The sequence below is a fragment of the Podarcis muralis genome, chromosome 16 (genome assembly GCF_964188315.1).
Source record: "Podarcis muralis chromosome 16, rPodMur119.hap1.1, whole genome shotgun sequence".
Lineage (NCBI taxonomy): Eukaryota > Metazoa > Chordata > Lepidosauria > Squamata > Lacertidae > Podarcis > Podarcis muralis.
This window is the reverse complement of record NC_135670.1, coordinates 24,167,589-24,192,739: the sequence shown is the minus strand read 5'-3', so window position 1 is coordinate 24,192,739 and position 25,151 is coordinate 24,167,589. Positions and strand designations below refer to the sequence as shown.

General features: G+C 48.1%; 1 protein-coding gene across 8 annotated transcripts in view; it reads right to left on the bottom strand.

The window, feature by feature from the left end:
- OSBP2 (oxysterol binding protein 2) overlaps window positions 1–25,151 on the bottom strand; it is a 154,239-nt gene that overhangs the window by 23,819 nt on the left and 105,269 nt on the right. For 6 of the 8 annotated variants that reach the window (XM_028710997.2, XM_077920510.1, XM_077920513.1 and 3 more), the window contains 2 exons: window positions 3,507–3,699; window positions 1,515–1,638 (listed from right to left, as the gene is read on the bottom strand). In XM_028710997.2, coding sequence (XP_028566830.2) covers window positions 1,515–1,638; window positions 3,507–3,699 — 317 coding nt within the window. The remainder of the gene's footprint in view (window positions 1–1,514; window positions 1,639–3,506; window positions 3,700–25,151) is intronic. The other 2 variants (XM_077920509.1, XM_077920512.1) reach the window with 1 other exon arrangement.

Below are 25,151 nucleotides of genomic sequence, written 5' to 3'. Positions count from 1 at the left end.
CATGTGGCAGTGAGTTCCACAGTTGTTGTTTTTCAAAAAAGAGCTTTCTTTTATCTGCTCTTTCGCTGAACAGGCTGGAGGCACTGAAAGAAAGGGGGTTTCTTTCCCCCACTTCGAGTTGAATGCAACTGGCCCACTCATTAGGGGTGGCCTTCTAAGCATCTAATGAAAAGCCAAACATGTCTGTTGAAAATGGACAAGATCTAAAAGAGGCCTGCTATCCATTGCCAAGTGCTCCAAAGAGGGGAAATGGTCTCTTTCACACAGCCTATTTGTTTTGCATTCATCCTGATCTGCATGCACAAAGCTTGCGCAGAGGTTAGAATAATAGAATCATAGAATTGTAGAATTGGAAGGGAACCCGAGGGTTATCTAGTCCAACCCCCTGCCATGCAGGAATCTCAGCTAAAGCATCCGTGACAGATGGCCATCCAACTTCTGCTTAAAAATCTCCAAGGAAGGAGAGTCCACAACCTCCTAAGGGAGACCCTGTTCCCCTGTCAAATGGCTTTTACTATCAGAAAGTTCTTCCTGATGTTTAGTCGGAATCTCCTTTCTTGAAGCTGTTGGTTTGAGTCCTACCCTCTGGAGCAGGAGAAGACAAGCTTGCTCCCTCTTCCACATGACAGCCCTTCAGTGATTTGAAGATGGCTGTCATATCTCCTCCCGGTCTCTTCTCCAGGCTAAACATACTGTACCTAGCTCCTTCAACCATTCCTCAGCAGGCTTGGTTTCCAGACCCCTGATAATCTTGGTAGATTATATCTACAGTGGTACCTCAGGTTAAGTACTTAATTCGTTCCAGAGGTCCGTACTTAACCTGAAACTGTTCTTAACCTGAAGCACCACTTTAGCTAATGGGGCCTCCTGCTGCTGCCACGCCGCCGGAGCACAATTTCTGTTCTCATCCTGAGGCAAAATTCTTAACCTGAAGCACTGTCTCTGGGTTAGCAGAGTCTGTAACCTGAAGCGTATGTAACCCGAGGTACCACTATACTCTCAAACATTTACCCTAATTTTTTGTGGGCAGGTTATACAACAACAGTCCTTCATCCTTATTTATATCCTTATGCAAAGAGCCAGTGTGGTGTAGTGGTTAAGAGCGGTGGACTCGTAATCTGGTGAACCGGGTTCGCTTCCCCGCTCCTCCACATGCAGCTGCTGGGTGACCTTGGGCCAGTCACACTTCTCTGAAGTCTCTCAGCCCCACTCACCTCACAGATTGTTTGTTGTGGGGGAGGAAGGGAAAGGAGAATGTTAGCCGCTTTGAGACTCCTTAGGGTAGTGATAAAGCGGGATATCAAATCCAAACTCTTCTTCGTATTATTTGCTTGGGGGCTGCTTATGCAACTTCCCGCTAATCATACGTCCATTCCAACTCTTTCGAATGCACTTCCCTGTCACTTCCCTAACAGCAGATGGTCAGTTTCTTTCTTCTTCTTTTTAAAGTGGATTTTGCTATGCTAGGGTTTCCGACTGCCTGGCGGCTCGCATGGAGCAGGTGCCATACCTACCGGTGGTGCTTCGATGGATCCGCAGCTACTGTGATGAAAGCTTGTGCGTCCTCCATGGCATCGAAGTACTCCGTCTCCTCATCTTCATCACTGGCTTCCGCTTTCACGCTCTGTACGCTCCCTGCTGGCAGAGAGGCAATAATACCCAGGTGAGCAAATCCGCTGGCTTGGCTGGGGCTGATGGGAGTCAGAATCATGGAATTGTAGAGTTGGAAGGGGACCCCCTGAGGATCATCTAGTCCAACCCCCTGCAATGCAGGCCCCCAAGTCTCTGCCGCCAGCCCCCACCCGTCATGCCACCTTGCCAGGGAAAATACAAAACATTAAACAAAGCCACAGAGACTTGCGAACCTAAGATGAACTTACAATGTCTGGTTTCAATAGATTTTTCCAATGCTTAACTCAGTCTTTTAGATAAGTTCAGGAAGATACCAACAAAAGGTAAGTTCGGTGTTATTCACAATACCGAGAGATGCAAGTGGAGTTGTAAGGTAAAGGGGACCCCTGACCATTAGGTCCAGTCATGACCGACTCTGGGGTTGCAGCGCTCATCTCGTTTTATTGGCTGAGGGAGCCGGCGTACAGCTTCTGGGTCATGTGGCCAGCATGACTAAGCCGCTTCTGGCGAACCAGAACAGCGCACGGAAACGCCGTTTACTTTCCCGCTGGAGAGGTACCTATTTATCTACTTGCACTTTGAGGTGCTTTTGAACTGCTAGGTTGGCAGGAGCAGGGACCGAGCAACGGGAGCTCACCCTTTCGCGGGGATTCGAACCACCGACCTTCTGATCAGCAAGTCCTAGGCTCTGTGGTTTAACCCACAGCGCCGTCTATGTCCCTTAGTGGAGTTGTAAATGTATGTTAATGAAGTTGTAGACAGGGTCCAGTGTTTTGCACCTGTTTCGCCCTTGCAGTCCAAGTAATCAAGAGGCTGCTGTTTGCCCCCGATGGGGCCCTTTTACTGGGGCTTGCAGGTAGCACACTCCCAAGATAGTTTTCCAGGCTTCTTCAGTGGTCTAATCTCAAAGTCTTGATACATATATTGATATTCAATCTTATAGAAAATACTCTTTCTTGGCTTAAGCTTAAGAGACTGATTTGCTTGGCCGCAGCAGCTCTCCAGTATGGTGTAGTGGTTAGGAGTGATAGACTCGTTATCTGGGGAACCGGGTTCGAGTCTCCGCTCCTCCACATGCAGCTGCTGGGTGACCTTGGGCCAGTCACACTTCTTTGAAGTCTCTCAGCCCCACTCACCTCACAGAGTGTTTGTTGTGGGGGAGGAAGGGAAAGGAGAATGTTAGCCGCTTTGAGACTCCTTAAAAGGGAGTGAAAGGCGGGATATCAAATCCAAACTCTTCTTCTTCTTCTTCTTCTTCCAGGGTTTCAGGGTCTCTCCCTGGAGGTGCTGCTGGGAATTGCATCTGGGACCTTCTGCATGCAAAGCAGGTGCTCTGCCTCTGGCCCTTCCCCTTAAAAAGAGTTAAGTTCCTAGTCCCCATGGTTATAAGGAAACAGCCGAATGAAGCAGGAACATAGGAGGGCTGCCTTATGCCAAGTCAGACTATTGGTCCACACAGCTCATTATTGCCTACAGTGGTACCTCGGGTTAAGAACTTAATTCGTTCTGGAGGTCCGTTCTTAACCTGAAGCACCACTTTAGCTAATGGGGCCTCCTGCTGCTGCCGCGCGATTTCTGTTCTCATCCTGAAGCAAAGTTCTTAACCCGAGGTAATATATCTGGGTTAGCAGAGTCTATAACCTGAAGCGTCTGTAACCCGAAGCGTCTGTAACCCGAGGTACCACTGTATATTGACTTGCAGCCCTCCCTGGAGGTGCTGCAGGGAATCAAACCTGGGACCTTCTGCATGCAACACAGGTGCTCTAAGATTGAGCTCCGGCCCTTCCCTGCGAAAGGTCCTAGCCAGCTAAGGTGCAGGGCAAGAGCTGCTTGTCAAATGTGGAAGCAGTAGCAGCAGTGGGCCTCCTCCTCACCTTTGGATGCGCGGATGCTGGTGTTTGTAGAGAGGGAGGGGGCCCCTCGGCAGGCTCTCTCCAAGTTGTTGTGCTGCTTGGCTAGCTGCTCAATGGTTTCCTCCAGGCGGGTCCGCTGCTCCCGCTCATACTGGAGCGCCCGCTGCCATTTGCGGCTGTGGGTCTCGGCTAAATCCAGGAAGTCGCGGCAGGCCTGCAAGCAGAGAGAAGGCAAGGGGTCAGCAGGGGAGAGCTGCAGGAGCCCAGGGATACGGGACTCTCAATCTCAGGGTTATGGGTTTGAGCCCCACATTGGGTGACAGATTCCTGCATTGCTGGAAGTTGGACTAGATGGTCCTCATGGTCTCTTCCAACTCTATGATTCTAGGAGGGTCAGCACTCTATGGCCATCTGGAGGCCCGTATTCTCCCATATGAACCTGCCCAGGCTCTAAAATCTTCGGGGAAAGGCCTTCTCTTGCTCCTGCCACCTCACAGGCATGCTTGGTGGGGATACAGGACAGGGCCTTCTCGGTGGCTGCTCCCAGGCTTCCCAGAGGAGCCAGGCTTCCTCCTTGTTGGCCTCCCAGAAAAAAGTGAAGGCTGTTTTATTCATCCACTTAAAGGTAAAGGTACCCCTGCCCGTACGGGCCAGTCTTGACAGACTCTAGGGTTGTGCGCCCATCTCACTTAAGAGGCCGGGGGCCAGCGCTGTCCGGAGACACTTCCAGGTCACGTGGCCAGCGTGACAAAGCTGCATCTGGCGAGCCAGCGCAGCACACGGAAACGCCGTTTACCTTCCCGCCAGTAAGCGGTCCCTATTTATCTACTTGCACCCGGGGGTGCTTTCGAACTGCTAGGTTGGCAGGCGCTGGGACCGAGCAACGGGAGCGCACCCCGCCGCGGGGATTCGAACTGCCGACCTTTCGATCGGCAAGCCCTAGGCGCTGAGGCTTTTACCCACAGCGCCACCCGCGTCCCTATTCATCCACTTAACGGGACATAAATCCACAGGACGTTTTATATGGGTATGTTCAGATTACACAAGAACCTAGAAAACGGAACTGGGTCTAAAATTCAACTTCCAGAGGATCTCAAGTTCTTTCCCTTTCCCTTTCCTTTTAAAAGCTGGTTACTAGCTCTTTAGCCTGTGAATATACCTTTAAGTCTTATCTGTGAATACAAGAAACACCCAATGAAACCTGCAAAGCCAGAGATATGCTGGATGAATAAGATTTTCAGGAGTTGTGGAGGTTCTAGCAAAACTAGACCTGTGCACTAAAAAAACCATGCAAAACAAAACAACATATGCACATTTGCTGTGTTTTCATAATCTATATAGGTAGCAGAAGTCAGTGGTTTTTCTTTGGGGGGGGGGGTTGTGATGGTGGTAGGGTTGCCATAGGATTTGGATTGCCAGGGCAGAGAATTGTCAAGGTTTCTAGCGGAGAGTATGTGGAACCTGGGGCGGGGGATGGAGACAGCATGTTAAATTATGCTCCAGGAGAAAATGAAGGGACCAGTCCAGATGGGGACATACACACACATATGTACACACACACACAAACACACAAGAGTCCAAGGCTGTTGTTGCAAAAAATAGCTCTCTGATATTCGCATTCCATCACAGCACACGCTATTTAGTGCTCTGACTCCCCCCGCCTCACCCTGCAATCCTAAATCTGCAGCCACGAACCCCTAAATGGAAACAGTTATGCAAACTGAGCTCATATCCCTGTTTAGTTCACATACTTTATTCAATATATACAGCTGCACAACTGGGGTGTCTGTGTTGAGGCAAAGAGTGAGCCCCTCCAGGGCTGAATTTAGGTTTGATGAGGCCCTGAGCTACTGAAGGTAATGGGGCCCTTTATATGTACAGCTGTCAACAACAAATTGCCACTGGTTTTTGCATTGAATATATGCTATATGGTAATTTATAGACCTAGAGCCATTTGCACATACAGAATGTAGGCACCCTATATATAGAAATGAGCAAATAGTGATATTTTAGGGAGCAGGCTAGCAGGCGGGGCCCATTACTTACATCATAGGAGCCTACACAACACAAAACACTGTTGCTGTATGTAGGTTTTATTTTATTTGTTTTTTATCTTATATTTTGGAAATGTACATCCAGGTTTTTTCCCTTTAAATTTTTTTGGGACCCCCAAGAGAGTGGGGCCCCAAGCTACAGCTTGTTTAGCTTATACGTAAATCCGGTACTGAGCCCCTCCCTGGACATAAGCTCCACTACACTGACAGACAAGACACACCTATTGCAGATTCCTTCCCATCCTCCCTCCCCTCCGAAGCCAGGCAGAATGGCTAGCCCTCTTTTCCTATTCTTAGTCAAGCGGAGTCCAGACAAGACAGGCAATCCCCTGTGTAGCAATTAAAGGCACAATACGGCAAGATGCTCCTGACAGCTTAAAAGCCCTGCTTTTTTGCAGGTGGAACAAGGACAGGTCAGACTCCTGGGGAAACACAGATGTGCAAAGCAGAGCTCTCTAACAAGCATTTCTAGTTCCGAATGCTCAGTGTCGGAATTCACAATCTGGGCTGAATTTTGTAAGATGGGCTCCTAAACAACTGTTAGCTTATTTCTAAATTTCTAACACACACACACACACACACACACACACACACAGAGAGAGAGAGAGAGAGAGAGAGAGAAGCAAAGAAACACAACATAAAATGCAACCCATAGTTTCAAATTTAACCGCAGAAAACTGAAAAGCAGCACAGATAACAATGTGGCCTTAATATCTTTGAAAGACATTTCTGTTAAACAAGGTCTCTCTCCCTTAGGTGACTAAAGGCAGGCTATTTCATATTTGCCTCCTATTCAGCAAGTCTTTATAGAGACTTCTACTATTTTAAATTGGGTTTTTTTAATGATTCATGGTTAAATTCAGAACAAATAAGGGCTGATTTTGAAAGGCGGGGATTTGGGGAGCACAAAATCCCTTTTGACACAATGCTGAGGAAGCTATAGGAGCAGTTAGTAAAGATAAAACTTAAAGAATACATTAAAAAATCAATCAATCAATCAATCAATCAATCAATCAATGAATTACAGAAATTGGCAGTTTTTGGGGGTCCTTGGGAAGCCATGGAAAACAAAGTTTTGGCATCAAAGGGGGTGTGAACCCATGGAACTGTCAAGAATTAAAACAAAAACCCTAATTAATGACAGCTTTTGGAGGCCCACGAAAAACCCTTTTGGGTGGTGGACATGGCCTATGGACTGCAAGTTAACAATCCCTGGTATAGATGCTATTATCTCTTTCTGATTATAATAATAAGGCCAGAAGGAGCCTGGGATTCACTCTTCTCTCTCTCTCTCTCTCTCTCTCTCTCTCTCTCTCTCTCTCTCTCTCTCTCCTTCTGGTGTGCTGATCTGTACATAATATGCTTAGTGTTAAAGTTTAGACTTATTATAAGTTATTGTTAAGTTTAAGTCAAGCCTGCTGCAACTGGATTTCTTATGGACAGTGCCAACCCTGAATGTATTGGATTTATCACCATGATGCTCATTTGCCTTCAGTAGCAGTAAAGCTCTGCTGGGTGAAATACAATTGCCTCTGGTCTATTTTTTGGGAATCCTGCAACATGTTTAAGTTTTTACTCTGCTAACTATATGTTGAAGTTCTGCTCTGGATCAATACTGAATAGAATTTCATGACAGCTATCAATCACTCCATGGACCTGGTTTGGCCCAGCGGCTGCCGGTTCCTAAACCTTAATCTAGAGTGTCAAAAAGAAGGCTGATCGCCGAAGAATGGATGCTTTTGAATTATGGTGCTGGAGAAGACTCTTGAGAGTCCCATGGACTGCAAGAAGATCAAACGCATCCATTCTTAAGGAAATCAGCCCTGAGTGCTCACTGGAAGGACAGATTGTGAAGCTGTGGCTCCAGTACTTTGGCCACCTCATGAGAAGAGAAGACTCCCTGGAGAAGACACTGATGTTGGGAAAGATGGAGGGCACAAGGAGAAGGGGGCGACAGAGAACGAGATGGTTGGATAGTGTTTTCGAGGTTACCAGCATGGGTTTGACCAAACTGCGGGAGGTAGTGGAGGACAGAAGTGCCTGGCGTGCTCTGGTCCAGGGGGTCACGAAGAGTCGGACACGACTAAACGACTAAACAACAAAAAGAGTGTCAAATACTCGGCTTTCCTATTGTCAAGCAGCCCTCTCTGGATCAGCAACATGACCCAAACAGGATGGAACAAACCATACAAACACACACACACACACACACACACACACACACACACACACCCCACGCCAGTTGACAGCTGCTTAGTTGGGCTTCGTTCTTGATGTCCTTCTGGATATTACACAAGCCATCTTTTGTTTTCAAGGCTGGAGTAGGTGGTTGTTTTGTGGGGGAAAGAAACCTGGAGAAGGAGGCCAGGAACAAGGTCAAAGAAGAGAAAGCAAAAGAGGGAAAGGAAGGGGGGATAAAATAGGTTTCCATAATGCTCATAGCAAATTAAAAAACCCAGCTCTTTAAGCCAAACTACCACCCGGTGTATCATTTCTACATTGTTCCTCTCAACTGTCGCTACCTTGATAGCTGGAGAGCTTAAGGATCCTTCCAAGAGAGCCCTCTGGGTCTGAGGGAAGGACAGCAACATGTTAGCGACCACATACACACCATCTGAGCTCCTTTATAAATCATGCCAACATTCCTTTCCACCAGCTCCTTACGCTTGCATCCTGAACCTCCAAACGTGGTTCGAAATGTGTGCATTGTGACAAGCATCTCTGAAGCCAGTTTATAATCATCTCCTTTGCTCTCTTAACACCTGATGGCCCCGTAATGGCCATTTTACTGCAAGAGTCTTTCGAAGCTCTTAAAAGGGAGCTGTGTAATTACAGGTGATATTCTCAAAACGCATTACATGAAAAGTAATCCTTTCCTCGCTACTGGGGGACAGCAAGCAATTTCCATATTAAGGCTCTGGCAAGTGGTTTTTGGCAGGCAGACTGGTTCTGCGAGGGGGGGGGGGTGAATCCTATTTACAGCATCAATTTATTGTTAACCAGATTACTGTCTCGTTATTTATTGGGGATGTGCAGGACCCAAGCACAACAGCGCTCTCCCCTCTTGCTGTTTCCAGCAACTGGTACTCAGAAGCAGTATTGCCTCTAAAACTGTCCAATGCAACCTTGCCCATTGGATATACAATCTACCGTATTTTTTGCTCTATAAGACTCACTTTTTCCCTACTAAAAAGTAAGGGGAAATGTGTGTGCATCTTATGGAGCGAATGCAGGCTGCGCAGCTATCCCAGAAGCCAGAACAGCAAGAGGGATTGCTAATTTCACTGTGCAGCGATCCCTCTTGCTGTTCTGGCTTCTGAGATTCAGAATAGTTTTTTCCTTGTTTTCCTCCTCCAAAAACTAGGTGCGTCTTGTGGTCTGGTGCGTCTTATAGAGCGAAAAATACGGTAATTTAAACTTAAAATAAAAGCTTTGCATTTTTGTTTACAGATGCCAGCTTAAAACCATTGTTGTCTCAGCAAGACGGATGCTTGGAGGTTTTGAAGCAGAGGTCAAATGGCCACCTGTCCTGGATGCTTTTATCTGAGATTCCTGCATTTCAGGGGGTTGGACTAGATGACCCTTGGAGATCCCTTTCAACTCTGCAGCTGTATGACTTTCTTTCAGCTGTAGAATTTGCTCCCACGAGGTGTGGGGATGGCCACCAATGCAGATGGCTTTAAAAAGAGGATTGGGCAAATTCATGGAGGAGAAGGCTGTCCACAGCTACTAGCCACAACAGATATGCTCTGGCTTCTCACTCAGAGGCAGCAATCCTTCTGAATATCACTTTTGCTGGGCATCTTGAGTGGGGACAGCAGTGCTCATTGCACTCAGGTCTTGTTTCCAGGCTTCTGTGGAAAGGTTTCTAGTTGGCCACTGTGAGAACAGGATGCTGGACTAGGTGGGCCACTATAGTGGTACCTTGGTTGTCAAACTTAATCCGTTCTGTGAGCCCATTCGACTCCCGGAACCGTCCAAAAACCAAGGCGCGGCTTCCAATTGGCTGCAGGAGCTTCCTGCACTCAACCGGAAGCCGTGGAAGCCCCGTCGGAAGTTTGGTTTCCAAAAAACGTCCGCAAACTGGAAAACTCGCTTCCAGGTTTGCGGTGTTCAGGAGCCTATTTGTTCGGGAGCCAAGCCGTTTGACAACCAAGTACCACTGTAATTTAAACTAAAAAAAAGAAAGAAAGCCCAAACTTTACTGTGTTTCATGCATCGATTTGTCTGCTATACTTTGCACTGGTTTTAAATCGGCACTTTGTAGGCAACTGCAATATAGTCATATTATTAAGGGGGGGGGGGATAAGTAAACAAAGGCCCACCAAACAAGGCCCAACACAAAAAGACAGGCTAGCTGAAATAAGTGAGTCTTAAAGGCACTGGCATGAGGGGCGAAGGGGTGGTGGCCCTGGGCGCAAAATACTGAGAGGAGCACAACAAGGGGCCCCTACAAGGCTGTGTGGATGAGCTCCTGCCACCTTCTGGAACCATGGGGAGGCAGGCCTTCGGAACTGGGCAGCGCCGCCTCCTCATGGCTGGTAAAGGGGTGCCCACACGCCCCATCTCTGAGCTGGCAGAGCCAGGAGGCAGCAGAGCCACCAAGCCGAGAAGTTGCATGGCCACTGCCAGCAGCAGCAGAACCCGCAGCCTGGGGCTCCATGCACCTCCCTGCCCTGGGCACTGGCAACCCATGCTACACCACTGCTTAAAGGCATTTCTCTAAACCAAGGATAAGAATGGTTGCTCCCTGGGTGATGGCCTCTGGCCGGTTACTATTTCTCAGCCTAACCTACCTCAAAAGGATGTAGTGAGGATAAAATACAGGAGGGAGAACTATGTGTGTGTCACTTTGAGCTCCTTAGGAGGGAAAACAGGATATAAATGTAATAGACAATAAAGAGAATAAGCAGAAGCTAGAGTGGCCTTTAGGAATGCGGGTGGCGCTGTGGGTTAAACCACAGAGCCTAGGACTTGCCGATCAGAAGGTCGGCAGTTCGAATCCCCACGACGGGGTGAGCTCCTGTTGTTCGGTCCCTGCTCCTGCCAACTTAGCAGTTCGAAAGCACATCAAAGTGCAAGTAGATAAATAGGTACCGCTCCGGCGGGAAGGTAAATAGCGTTTCCGTGCACTGCTCTGGTTTGCCAGAAGCAGCTTAGTCATGCTGGCCACATGACCCAGAAGCTGGATGCTGGCTCCCTCGGCCAATAAAGCGAGATGAGCGCCGCAACCCCAGAGTCGGCCACGACTGGACCTAATGGTCAGGGGTACCTTTACCTTTACCTTTAGAGTGGCCTTTGCCATATGTTTTGCACTACAAACATTTTATTTGTTATTATAGCGAACCTTTTCCTCCGAGGAGCCCTCCCTCTCTGTGTATTTTCCTCACAACAACCCTGTGAGGTAGATTAGGCTGAGAGTGAGTGATTGGTCCAAAGTCACCCAGTCACCTTCATGGCTGCATGGGGATTTGAACCCTGGTCTCCCAGGTCCTAGTCCAACACCGTAACTGCTACAGCACCCAGCTCTCAATACCCATCAGCCCCTGCCAGTACAGCACTGAATGAATGAATGTATTATTTTGGTCACAGACCAGTTCCAGCCCACATACAATATCAAGGAAGTCATAAAAAATGATAGGGATACATTTGAATTTGCAATTGGGTATAGAGGGACACTGGTGGCGCTGTGGGTTAAACCACAGAGCCTAGGACTTGCCAATCAGAAGGTCGGCGGTTTGAATCTCCGCGACGGGGTGAGCTCCCGTTGCTTGGTCCCTGCTCCTGCCCACCTAGCAGTTCGAAAGCACGTCAAAGTGCAAGTAGATAAATAGGTACCGCTCCGGCGGGAAGGTAAATGGCATTTCCGTGCGCTGCTCTGGTTCGCCAGAAGCGGCTTAGTCATGCTGGCCACATGACCCGGAAGCTGTACGCTGGCTCCCTCGGCCAACAAAGCAAGATGAGTGCCGCAACCCCAGAGTCGGCCACGACAGGACCTAATGGTCAGGGGTCCCTTTACCTTTACCTTATAACAGGGACAATACAAATATAGCAACAGTTTAAATTAAAACTTAGTCACTAAAATATAACCTAAAATGATCATTTAAGGCCTTAATCATTATGATATCACAACTTAGCCCGTACCGCATTGTTCTTGGAGCTGATGAAAGATGCAGTCCGTAACATCTTCTGGAGGGCAAGTCTGAGCTAGAGAACAAACATTTTGAAAGCAAGTAACGGGAGGCGAAATTGCGCGAGAAAAGGAAGACGGTTGACGGGTGCAGAGCAGTCAAAAGCAGACAGGTGCAATCGTGCAATTGTATTTGCCTGCAGAAGAACCATTAAGCCAGGAGGTGGAATCCTAAGCAGCGGCAAGAGGCAAGACTGGCAGGACACAGGCCCCTGGAAAGGTTTAATCTGTCTCACAGGTAGCTCCTGCATATTTCTCCAGGTAGCCGACCGCTGTCAGGCGGAGGCAGAGCAGCTCGGCTTATCTGGGCTGGCAACTCTTACATTAATTGCCCGCTCTTCGCAGAAGGAACCATGTCAGTGGAACAGCGCCCGAGAGTCGCTGGCCTTGCTTTTCATCTTTTCACGAGACTTTTCATCTAGCACACAACCATTTTGAGACTAACCGCCTTTGACGTTTGGTCTTCAGCTTCGTCATATGGATCAGTTTTGGGGGAGGGCAGGCGAAAGCAGCCAGCTTGCCTTTGCAAATCTCACACAGCGGCAGAGCGCAAGGGCCCCTGCGGTGTGGAGACAGCCCCTTTGGCTGGGCGGCCTGAAACACACACACACACACACACACACACACACACAGTGACAGGACATGCTCCACGGGACTGGGAGGGTGGAAGGCTATGTTTTTATACACATATCTTCCTTGATGCCTGCATTTTTACAAACAAGACTAGACAATTGCATTGCAAAATTCAGATAAGTGCAAATTTCAACATACAGCAGTGTTTCGGTTTGCATATTGTTTGGGAAAGCTTGGCTTTGATCCAATTTGGCTTTCAACGTATACTGACTCAAATTCCCCCTCCACCACCACTACTCACCTTCAATGGAGGATAAGGACTACTCCCACCTCAATTTTCATAAGACTATCAACAGCTACTCCTAACTCACCTCGAATTTTGTATTTACCTCCCACCGTTTCCTCCAAGGTGCTCAAGGTTGCGGAAAAGGTTCTCCCCATCATTTAATCTCTGCAGCAACCTTGCGAGGAAGGTTAGGCTGAGAGGCAGTGACTGGCCCAAGGTCACCCAGTGAGCTTCATGGCCAAGTGGGGATTTGAACCCTGGTCACTCGAGTCCTAGTCTGACACTCTAAGCAATACCCCCACACTGACTCTCACCTTTCACAGAGGATAAGGCTCCTCCTGACTCACCTTTCATAAGACTATCAATGGCTACCAGTCAAGCTGGCTGCGTGCTACTTCCAGGATCAGTTGCAGCCTGCCTCTGGATGTTAGTCGCTGGGGAACAACAGCTGAAAAGGGGTGTTGGGCATGTGCCCTGCTAGCGGGCTTCTCAGAGGCATCTGATTGGCTGCTGTGGGAAACAGGATGCTGGAAGAGATGGGGCCTTTCTGACGGCCTTCCTTTGCTCCCTTTTCAAGGCAATACAATCTACCCCTCATCAGCCACTGATACAAGTCATTCATTCTTTAGCAGATAACTAATACTCTCTTTCTCTCAAAGCAATCTGAGAACAAGCACACGTGCCCTCTATTGTTATAGTTCAATAGCTGCAAGTTCTCTTTCCATATTGCCTCCCGCACTCATTCACAAAGCCTGCCCAACGCTGACCCCTGGGCAACTTTATGACTAGAATTCTAGGGTGTTCTGTAGAACCGGAACAATTTCCAGAGGGGCAGCCATGTTAGTGGCGCTGCAGAATAACAAAGAGCCTTCTGCCAACTTTAAAGGGCTAGCTAATTTATTAAAGGGGTGCGGGTGGCACTGTGGTCTAAACCACAGAGCCTAGGGCCTGCCGATCAGAAGGTTGGCAGTTCGAATCCCCGCGGCGGGGTGAGCTCCCGTTGCTCTGTCCCAGCTCCTGCCCACCTAGCAGTTCGAAAGCATGTCAAAGTGCAAGTAGATAAATAGGTACCGCTCCGGCGGGAAGGTAAACAGCGTTTCCGTGTGCTGCTCTGGTTCGCCAGAAGCGGCTTAGTCATCATGGCCACATGACCCGGAAGCTGTACGCCGGCTCCCTCGGCCAGTAAAAAGAGATGAGCGCTGAAACTCCAGAGTCGTCTGCGACTGGACCTAACGGTCAGGGGTCCCTTTACCCCTTTACCTTTAATTTATCAAAGGATAAAGCCAGCCTTCCCCAACATCGGTGCCTTCCAGATGTTTTGGACCACAGTTCCCATCAGTCCTGGCCAGCACAGCCGGTTTGGGACTACAACTTCCATCATCCACATGAGATGAGAGGAACTGTAGTTCACAACAACCCAGAGGGTACCAGGTTGGGAAGGCCGGCAGAAGCATTTGTGGACACCCACTTCATCAGATGTATGACGTGTTATCACAAATTGCAGCGTGAGGATATACAAACTACACATGCACAGAGGGTATTGGGGGTGTGTGAATAGGGTTGGGAAAAACTAAGTTCAGAAGGAAACAAAATGCAGAAAATATGAGATGGCTCCTAGAAACAGATAACCTGTTGAGAAGCATTCTTGAGAGACCCTAGCACTGCAGGAAAAAAATACTCTTCTCAGATCTGTGGGGAAACAAACAGGGACATTCAAATGGGGTCAGAGCTCATGCAAGCCACAGGCTCAGCAGAAAACAGGAGGCGGCAGCAGCACTGCTGGGATTGCAACCAGCATTAAGCTGAGAGGATGGGCGAGTGAGGTATGTCTGCAGCCGCAAAATGATTTTTTTTGTGGGGGGTGGGGAGGGTAAGGGACAAATAACAGCACAGGAGAGGAGCAACAAGTATTGCTGCACAAATTTCCACTTGCAGCTGAACACGGATAATAATTTGCCTTACCCCCGTTGTGAACTACACAGATTTAGCCAGGTTATTTGCAGTGCGAGGTGATGACCGCCAATCTTGAGGGGGACGAGGTAATAATCCAAGCACTGAACTGTTCGTGGGTTCTGGTGCACGTAAGAACCCAGGATAGCTGTTCCACTCCTCTCTGTGGGAAGCAGTGGGAAAGGACCAGGAAACCTGCTAAAACAGACCAGGCAGGAACTGCTACTTTGGGATTCTCAGCCGGCGAGAGGACCGTTCAACACATGCAGATGCTTCGCAGCAACAGAGGCAATAAATCCCTTCTCTAAACTAATGTTGTGCTGCAGGATTAATAGAAGAAGCTGCAGATTGAAGAGACAGAAAACAGCAGCCAGACACACTCAACGGCAGTGATCTGGGTAGGGAAGCAGCACGATACACAGACTCACAGTTCCGATCTCAGCAGCGGGCATTTAAGAAAGAGTCGTAGCTCAGCGGTAGGGCATCGGCTTTGCAAGCGAAAGGTCACAGGTTCAATCCCCGGCATCTCCAGGTGGGGCTGGGAAAGCCTCCCTGTCTGAACTCATGGGAGAGCTGCTGCCAGTCAGTGTAGACCAGGCATAGGCAAACTTGGCCCTCCAGAGGTTTTGGGACTACAACTCCCATCACCCCTAACTAGCAAGGGCCAGTGCTCAGGGATGATGGGAAATGTAGTCCCAAAACCTCTGGAGAGCCAAGTTGCCTATGCCTGGTGTAGACAATACTGATCTAGATGGACCAACAATCTGACTCAATATTAGGCAGCTACCTACATTCCTAAGATCTGGTCACTTGCTCATGGCTTGTAGGATTAAAAAGGAGCAGAGTTGTACACCAACAGAAACACTATGGGGCAGGAGGCCACTCTCACGCCCCCATCCTCAAAAGGTGCTGCAGACCTAGGAAAAGCCATGTGATTTCTCATTTATATTTTCTCTGGAGAGACAGGCAGTTGAAAGAGCGGCAGCCTGTGATTTCCCGCAGAAATAATAATAATAATAATAATAATAATAATAATAATAATAATAAATTTATTTATTTATAATACTAAATTCTCCAGCCACTCTGGCCGGCTCCAAACAGAATATTAAAAATACAATAAAACATCAAACATTAAAAACTTCCCTAAACAGCTCCATGAAAGAGAAGGATCAAGACTTTCCCTTTTCATATGAGTTGGTACTGGAGGAATGAGAGACATGAACACACAGAACCCTCCCGCTCTTGCATATGGGAAGGAAAATTAATAATCATTCAAGAAACTCAGTTTGCCGTACACAAGGCTGTTCCGTTTTATCCTCCTGGCACCATAATTAGGTTCCCGAGGGAACAAAATGCCTTGCACAGAAGCTCACTGGTCCAGCAGTACAGGGAGTGTAGCAGGCAGGAGGCATGGGAATGAAGGAGGAAGAGGAGGGAGAACAGAGCGTTCATCCTTCAAGCCGGTCACAAGGGGGCAGAGGTTATAAAGAGCTCAGCTTGCTCTCACCTGGAGCTGTTCTTGGTCCTGCAACTCCTGACCTGACTTGCTGCCTTCTCCATGAGATCTGACATCAAACCACAACAAGGCAACCACACACAAAATCCCTTCCTAGTGCTCACCACCAGGTTGACTTCATATCACAAGCCTAAAGGTAAAGGTAAAGGGACCCCTGACCATTAAGTCCAGTCGTGACCGACTCTGGGGTTGCGGCACTCATCTCGCTTTACTGGCCGAGGGAGCAGGCGTACAGCTTCCGGGTCATGTGGCCAGCATGACTAAGCCGCTTCTAGCGAACCAGAGCAGTGCACAGAAACGCCGTTTACCTTCCCCGCCGGAGCGGTACCTATTTATCTATTTGCACTTTGATGTGCTTTTGAACTGCTAGGTTGGCAGGAGCAGGGACCGAGCAACAGGAGCTCACCCTGTCGCGGGGATTCGAACCGCCGACCTTCTGATCGGCAAGTCCTAGGCACTGTGGTTTAACCCACAGCGCCACCCGCGTCCCTCTATCACAAGCCTACTTTTGATTTTATGAAGAAAATGAGATTTGAACCCAGAACCCCCTGATGTGAGTCCAACATTCTTTTCACCACACCAGCTCTGCTTTGAATAAGGAAAGGGGCGGGGGGAGAAGGGGGAGAATACCACAACACCAACAGACGCAAAACGTGCTGGCAAATTTCACGGGCTAGTCACAGCAAATAAGAGCCGATTTCATGGGTTGTCAAGAGTTTAATAGAAACAGCATTACAATTCTCAAGCAATGTACAGCGACCATCCCAGGTTATTCCACATCCGTTGATGCAAACAAACAGGAGAACAGCAGTATGCGCCTTTCCCTCCCCAAAAGAAACAGACTTCCTTTAGTTAGGAAAGCAGCATTGAAAAGTCTGGGATGGGCAAATTATTAGCGAAGAGGCATATACCCAATGCCCAAGGAAGTCAGGCAGGAGTCTTCCCTAGCTGTTCCTGGGGCTTGTTCCACGGAAGGTAAGACCATTCTTACCTGCGAAAGAGATTTCTATGTGTATCAGCAGGTGAACGCAACGTGGGAACATCAACCTGTGGCCCCTGTGATATGCACAGAGAAAACACCTTTCTTCCCTGTGTGAAGGGATTTCTGTGCATATCAACTGGTGACCACCGCAAGTTGAGCTCACGTTCCCAACATGGGGCCACTGTTACATGCACGGAGATAGGTATCGCCTCCATCTGTTTTTGTTTAGTTTTACATTAAATGAAACTAGGCTGTATAGTGTCTCGATTTCTATCTGGAATCCCCATGGGTCTCTACTGTGTTTCTCTTTTTTCGTTTGGGGGCAATTTCCCTGATATTCAACATCTAGCAAACAAAACAATAAATGCCCTTTATTGATGGTTATGATCTCCATCTCAGAAACACCGAGGCTCTGACAGTCTAGCTGATGTGTTATTGCCAGGCCTCTATTGCTCCCTTGTTTGCTGAAAATGACCTCAAAGAGATGAAGCGCAGGCCCTGTCCTTTTGAGAACAAACTTAGTAGTCTAACTGTATGGCCAAGAGGTGCTTGAGCGCTCTCTCTCTCTCTCTCTCTCTCTCTCTCTCTCTCACACACACACAGCGCAACTGTCAGAGCATCCTTAAGGGAAGCCCCATCTTCCCCCATCCAGGAACTACATCTCTCAGCCTCCTTGACAGAGTTGGCCCCGCATAAATACGCAAGCATCCACCGGCACAAATTAAACTGCAAGTTCAGAACATGGTGCCATAGGAGGTACATGGTGCTTTCGGAGGAGCCGTGATCCCAATTACAGCTATTTTGGGCTGCGCAACAGAATAATTTCCCCTCCTCTTCCCAGCAACCTCACAAGGGAAGTGAGATGACAAATTGTGCTCTATCACTGTTCCCCACACGATGCCTCTCATAATATATATATATATATATATATATATATATATATATATATATGAATGAATTATTCAATGCAAACTTCTACAGAGGCTGGAGCAAAGAACAGGTTGTGAAACGAAACAGAATGAAGCATGCTAGCCGTGTGTGTCTTCTGTCCACTCCACAAGATGTCTGCTGGCGAGACCTCTCAGAGTCTCTCCCTTCCTCCCTGCCGCAATGTACAATACAATAAATCAAAGATTTGAAGCCTTGGGCAACGGACACCTAGAATGTGGCCCCTTCCAGGACTCTCTTATTTGGTCCTCAGGATATTTGCTAGGCCAGGGATAGCCAACGTGGTGTCTTCTGGGTGCTTGACTCCAACTCCCATCTGCCTCACCAGCAAGGGATGATGGGAGTTGTAGTCCAGCAACATCTTCAGGGAGTCATGTTGGCTAATTGGGTATGAGGCCACACACCTCACTAGTCCTGCTCTGGGCTCTCCTTGAATGCTTTTGCCCTGCTGGAATGAACTGTGATCATGTCTCTTGGCTGCCTGCACGGAAAGAGGTGTGTGCAAATGTTTGTATATATAGACACCTCTGACTTTTGCATGGCTGGAATGGAGTCTGCACTAGGAAAGGAAGAACAGCACCTCTTTTGCCTCCACCCCTGCTCATTGCTGGCATGTGGCCTCTGCAAGGCTCCCCAAGAGAGAATGAGCCCCTCAGCCTGGAAAAATGCTCCCACCCTGCGTTAAATTATTGTTCAGGATTAGGGAGTCCCATCCAGCTCCATCTTCTAATAAAAGCAGCTTCTCTACAGCCAATAAACACAACCAGGAGATTTATTTTTAATACATATAAATTAAGAACGGAACGGGGCGAGTAGGGGAGGCATATTTTGTTGGGAAAAGCTCTGGGCACACTCACTAAAACTAACAGCCTTATGGCCAGGGGGATCTTAGCTCCCTGGTGAGAATTCTGCCGCCGGCAAATGTTTTGGGCGAGGAGTATTTTTTTGTTGGGGGGGGGATGTTATCCCACAATGGCTGCATGCATAAATGGAGGATTATCCAAGAAACAATAGAAAATCCCTTTCCCTCGGCTTATGTTAACCGGCGCTGCTTTCATCTCGTCTTTCAATACATGGTGTCGGCTGCGATGAGGGTGGGGTTGGCTGGGATCCCTCATAAAAATAAACTGCGGTGTGATTAAAAGGGGGGGAGGGAGAGAAGTACATTCATTAGTGAGCTACAAATTTAGCTGCCAAAAGGACACATGCACACACACACACACACTCCACCCCCCAGAACATATGGAATGGCTGAGGAGGTGGGTGTTGCTGTGGAACATCTTATCCCAGGGAGGGAGGGGCGATGGGGCTGCACTGTGATCTTATTTGCAAAACAAGTCTCTTCCAGCACGCCCGTCTCTGCTCTGCTACAATTACTGTGTTGGTGGGTGGCTGATTAAACTAGATTATCAATGAAGGGACAGAATAATCCCACAGGGTTCCAGGCCTTCCCCCGCCCCCTCCCAACCCCACTTCAACTCAGAGAATGTCAAACTGCAGCTCTTGATGCACAGATGTTCTCCAGCCCTCTGTGAAGAAATGGAGGGATTTCTGCAGCTGAGCTAACTTCAAAATCACAGGTAGCCATATTGGGCCATTAAAAAACAAAAATGAAAGCCAAGATTTCAGATGCTGCTAGAATCGGTTGCCTAAATTAGGACCCTTCGACCACAAGGTAACACTCCTCAGTTCGGCTCCTTGCGACAGTCAGCTAAAATTATTCTCCGGCGTTGATAATATAACGATTTTTTCATCTGCCCCTCCTTCAACCCTGTGCCTCTCACTTGCCTTTGCGAGAGATCCAAGTTAACAGCCACCTTTTATATTTATAGGTTAAAAAAGCAACAAGGCTCTTGTTTCTTGGCCAAGAGTGGTTTCGTTGCTATGATTTTAACAGAATTCCTACTTGCTTGAAAATGGTGATTCTTTTTGTAATCCAACCTGAGACCAGAAATTACAAAATCTACCCTCTGAAGGTGCTGCCACAATAGCCACTCAGTGGCCAAAGGCCTGGCAGCAAAAAGCAAGCAGAGAGGGAACTGGCCTAGCCTTCCCATGGGAGTTCCACAATCTGGGAGCAATCACCAAGAAGGCCCTCTCTTTTGTCCTCACTAAACATGCCTGTGAGGGTGGCAGGACGGAAAGGCCTTTTCCGCAGAAGATCTCAAAGCCCAGGCAAGCTCATTCAGGGAGGCTTTAAGACCCTCAGAATGAGGTCTTTGTACTCCACCTCCTGCACTTTGTCTTAAGACTGTTAAAAATGCAGATTTTGCCACCACAATATGCCTAGACCAGTGTTTTCCCTTCACCCTGCCACACCCCCAAGTGTATAAAGGGACCCCTGACTGTTAGGTCCAGTCACAGACAACTCTGGGGTTGCGGCGCTCATCTTGCTTTACTGGCCAAGGGAGCTGGTGTACAGCTTCTGGGTCATGTGGCCAGCATGACTAAGCCGCTTCTGGCAAACCAGAGCAGCGCATACAAACGCCGCTTACCTTCCTGCCGGAGTGGTACCTATTTATCTACTTGCATTTTGACATGCTTTCGAACTGCTAGGTTGGCAGGAGCAGGGACCGAGCAACGGGAACTCACCCTGTCACGGGGATTCAAACTGCTGACCTTCTGATCGGCAAGCCCTAGGCTCTGTGGTTTAGACCACAGCGCCACCCATGTCCCCAAGTGTATTTCGCTTAAAATGGCCTGGACAGCAAATGAGGAGAAGCTCTTGCTCCAGGGTCAAACTGGGGCCCCCAGGCCACACCACCTGCTTGGCCCTGCTTTGCCTGGCTGGACTTTGCCCCTGAATTCTGCTAACACCTCTTGTTTACCTGAATGGAGGATAGAGAGGGATGAGTGAAGGAACTAGCCTAGTTCACGCAGGTAAAATTTACATTGGTTGCTCCACCCACTTTTGCCATTGGCTCCACCCACTAGTGGCATGTGGCCCTTGGAAGGCTGCGCAGAAGATAAAGTGGCCTCAGAATGGAAGAAGTTCCCCTCTCCTGCCTTGTGTGTTCAAAAATCAGTCGTGGCAGAGCTCTTTTTAGCAGCCCACCTTCCCTGATAAACAGATAAACAACTCATTTTAGAATATGCTACCGGGGTACAGATAGGGCAGCAGCAACCGGCTGGCAGCAGCGAGCGTTTAAAAAGGCCTGAAGGATGGTACTCATTAGGAAATAGCAAGGCACCGATGCTTCAGATCTCACCGACTGCCGGAAAAAGGGAAGGCAGAGAATGAAATGGGGCGATTTAAATGGTTCACTCTCCTTAAAGAAGAGGCATTTCAGTACATATGCCAAAGTGGCTTTTGGAGGAGTCAACAAAACTGCAAAATAAGGTTATTTCAACAAGCCAACCTTTAACAGTATGATACGTTTGAAAGAGTCCAATTCTTTGGGAATAGTCAACGCTAAGCATATTTAAGAACAAAAGAACGTAAGAGCATACTCTCCAACATTTCTCCAATGAAAATAGGGATGTCCTACTCCATGATGCCGATGCTGATTTTATTATCCACCCATCTGACTAGGTTGCCCCAGACACTCTAGGTAGCTTCAAACATATTTAAAAACACAATAAAACATTAAACATTACAAAACTTCCCTATACAGGGCTGCCTACACATGTCTTCTAAATGTTGTATAGGTACTTATCACCTTGGCTTGGGATGGGAGAGTCGCATAACTCCTTACCCTCCGACATTTCTCCAACGAAATTAGGGATGTCTTAAGGAAAAGAGGGACACTCTGGGATCAAATCAGAAACAGGGATGGCTTCCATAAATCCACAATTGTCCCTGGAAAATCGGGACTCTTTCTTCAGAGTAGGCCCAATGAAATCAACAGTTCTGCTCTGAATATGACTTGGTTGGATAGCACCCTATTACGTTGAAGTTATTTGTGCCAAGTAGAGAAGTTGTGCTTTTCAGGGTTTGGGATTTTCACAGCGGGGGTGGGCTAGGAATCTGTGGTGAGACATTCACCATAGACAGTGTGAAAGAAATCCAGGGGCTGCTGCAATCCCAGCAGTGCTTTTGAAGAATGGCGCACAAACAGAGCATGAATGATTTTTCATAAAACGACAATTGAAAACTGGAACAGGAGCAGAACCTGAAAGAGAAGTCCAGCTTTTCCCGGGCCATTTTATCAATGCACATCTTCTGTCAGGAAATGACATTTAGAGCCTGAAACTATTAACCCTTTATCAATCTGCAGCGACCACTTACAACCTCCTGGCCCCTCGGAAGCTTGCAGGAATCACTCCCAACGTATTCACTCTTACCAAATTGTGGCAACTCTTCCCACCAAAACAGACTAAGCAATGTGCTCAGTGGGGAAAGCATAAAGAATTACTGTTAAACTAAAAAAAAAACACCTTAGAAGGTAGCCACGACTCATTCCAGTTCAATGAGGAAAGAAAGGTATTTGGATGCAGGAACAGAAGACCTAAGAGAGGGCTTTGCCCTTTGTCTTTCCTCTTCTTTGCACACATCATAATAATAATTTTTTATTTTTACCCCACCCTTCCCAGCCAAGACCGGGCTCGGGGCGGCTAACAACCAATAATAAAAACAAGTTGATTAAAATACAAATTAAAAAGATTAAAATACAACATTAAAACATTAGGATGCAGCCTCTTCACAGGAGGAGAAAGGAAAAAGAAAGAGGGGGAGGGAATCAAACTGATTCTAAGCCAAAGGCCAGGTGGAACAGCTCTGTCTTACAGGCCCTGCGGAAAGAAATCAGATCCCGCAGGGCCCTGGTCTCATGAGACAGAGCGTTCCACCAGGCCGGAGCCAGTGTTGAGAAGGCCCTGGCTCCGGTTGAAGCTAATCTAACTTCCTTAGGGCCCGGGACCTCTAGGGTGTTGCTATATATGGACCTTAAGGTTCTACGTGGGGCATACCAGGAGAGGCGGTCCTGTAGGTACGAGGGTCCTAGGCCGTGAAGAGCTTTAAAGGTCAAAACCAGCACCTTAATTCTGACCCTGTACTCCACCGGGAGCCAGTGCAGCTGGAAAAGCACTGGGTGAATATGTTCCCATGGCAGAGACCCTGTGAGGAGCCTCGCTGCAGCATTCTGCACCCGCTGGAGTTTCTGGGACAGCTTCAAGGGCAGCCCCGCGTAGAGCGAGTTACAGTAGTCAAGCCTGGAGGTGACCGTCGCATGGATCACTGTGGCCAGGTCAGGGCGGGAAAGGTAAGGGACCAACTGCTTGATGTGGCAAAGGTGGAAAAATGTCGCCTTGGCTGTTGTAACCTGCGCCTCCATGGAAAGGGAGGCGTCAAGGATTATACCCAAACTCTTAATGGAAGGCAATGGCACTAATTGGGCCCCAGCAAGAGAAGGGAGTTGGTCCCTCATCCCCATACCATCCCGACCCAGCCAGAGGACCTCTGTCTTTGAAGGATTTAATTTCAATCAGCTCCCACGAAACCATCCAGCCATCACATCTCATTGACACCCAAGCCTGGTGCCAATCTGCAGGGCTGTGACAAAGCAGGCAACACCCATCCCTGCATTAATTGGGATCTGCCGTCAGTGTGCAACCTCAAACAGAAGCCTTATGTGCTGCTATGCACAGGCTGGGGGCTCATTGTCCATTAGCCAAATGCAATCAGCTGTACACACTGGAGTGTTGTTTAGAAAGGTGGCAGTTTTAACTGTCTGCACCAATCGTAAGCGGTCCTTAATCTCTCATTAGGAACTGCTGACTCCCCGTCCTCTCCCAATAATGAAAGGAATACATGGCTGATTGCATTTGCACAAATGGGAACGAGCAAACCTCAGCAATTTCCCTCATGCCAGCGTTTGGTCTGCTTTCGGGTGTTTACAATTCCACTGGGCCACTTGCTTCCCTGGGGCTCAAGTGGATCCTGAATTGCAAAGGTATGGGAAGGCTGCTACCTGCCTGCACCACATATTATATTATTTGGTGATCACTCATAGGTGGGCAGGAGCAGGGACCGAGCAACAGGAGCTCACCCCATCGCGGGGATTCGAACCGCCGACCTTCTGATTGGCAAGTCCTAGGCTCTGTGGTTTAACCCACAGCGCCACCCGCGTCCCTATAACAAAATATTAAAGACACAATAAAACCTCAAACATTAAAAACTTCCCTGAACAGGGCTGCCTTCAGATGTCTTCTGAAAGTCACAAAGTGTTTATCTCCTTGACATCTGGTGGGAGGGCGTTCCAAAGGGTGGGTGCCACTACCGAGAAGACCCTCTGCCTGGTTACCTGTAGCTTCACGTCTTGCAGTGAGGGAACTGCCAGAAGGCCCTTGGAGCTGGACCTCAGTGCCTGGGGCCGATGGGGGTGGAGACGCTCCTTCAGGTATACAGGGCCAAAGCCGTAAGACTGGAGACTCCGTATTCTGAAAAAGACACCGGTCTCTGCTGCAGAAGATGCGGCACAGAGATCCCCACACCCAAACTGCAACTCTGGTAATATTCCAGAAAAATGGCAGCAAATGACTGAAGATGTAGAGCTGAGAAAGAAGTTGCAACAGGCTGCAACAGCTTTAAAGCCCTCAGGTGTGAAATGGCAGGGGAGTTGACCAACACGTGTAAAATTATGGTTCTCCTGCTAAGAAGCAAATCTGCCAATGTTCTTCCTTGTACAAAATGATTTGTCTGGTACCCACTCACAACCTTCCTAACCTCCGTATCGGATTCCCTGCCAGCATCAGCTTTGGAAAATCTGACAAAAGCTGGTTCTTAAAACATTTATGGAACAGAAGCAAACCTGGAAATGGGGGGAGAGTCTTGTCTTGTCTTGCATTGCATTGCAGTTCTCAATTGGGATCACTGCACAAACAGAACCTTTTTCACTTACTACCAGCCTCATTTTTCGGCCATTACACAGGCAAGTAGAAATAGGAGATGGTTGGCGAGATGGTTGCACAGCTAAAACCTTCCCTGTGCCTTAAAAAACCAATAAACTGATGCTACAGGAGAGGAGAGGAAAGCAAGCCCTGCTATTTTTAGTGCACGTTAACAGAAGTATCACAAAATGAGGGATGGAACACAGCGTACAGTCCTGGTCACCTCAAGGATATTATAGAGCTGGGAAAAATGCAGAAAAGGGCAACCAAAATGGTCAAAGGGATGAGACGACGAGGGACGGCTGTAATGTCCACCCTTACTTTATTTTTATCCTGTCC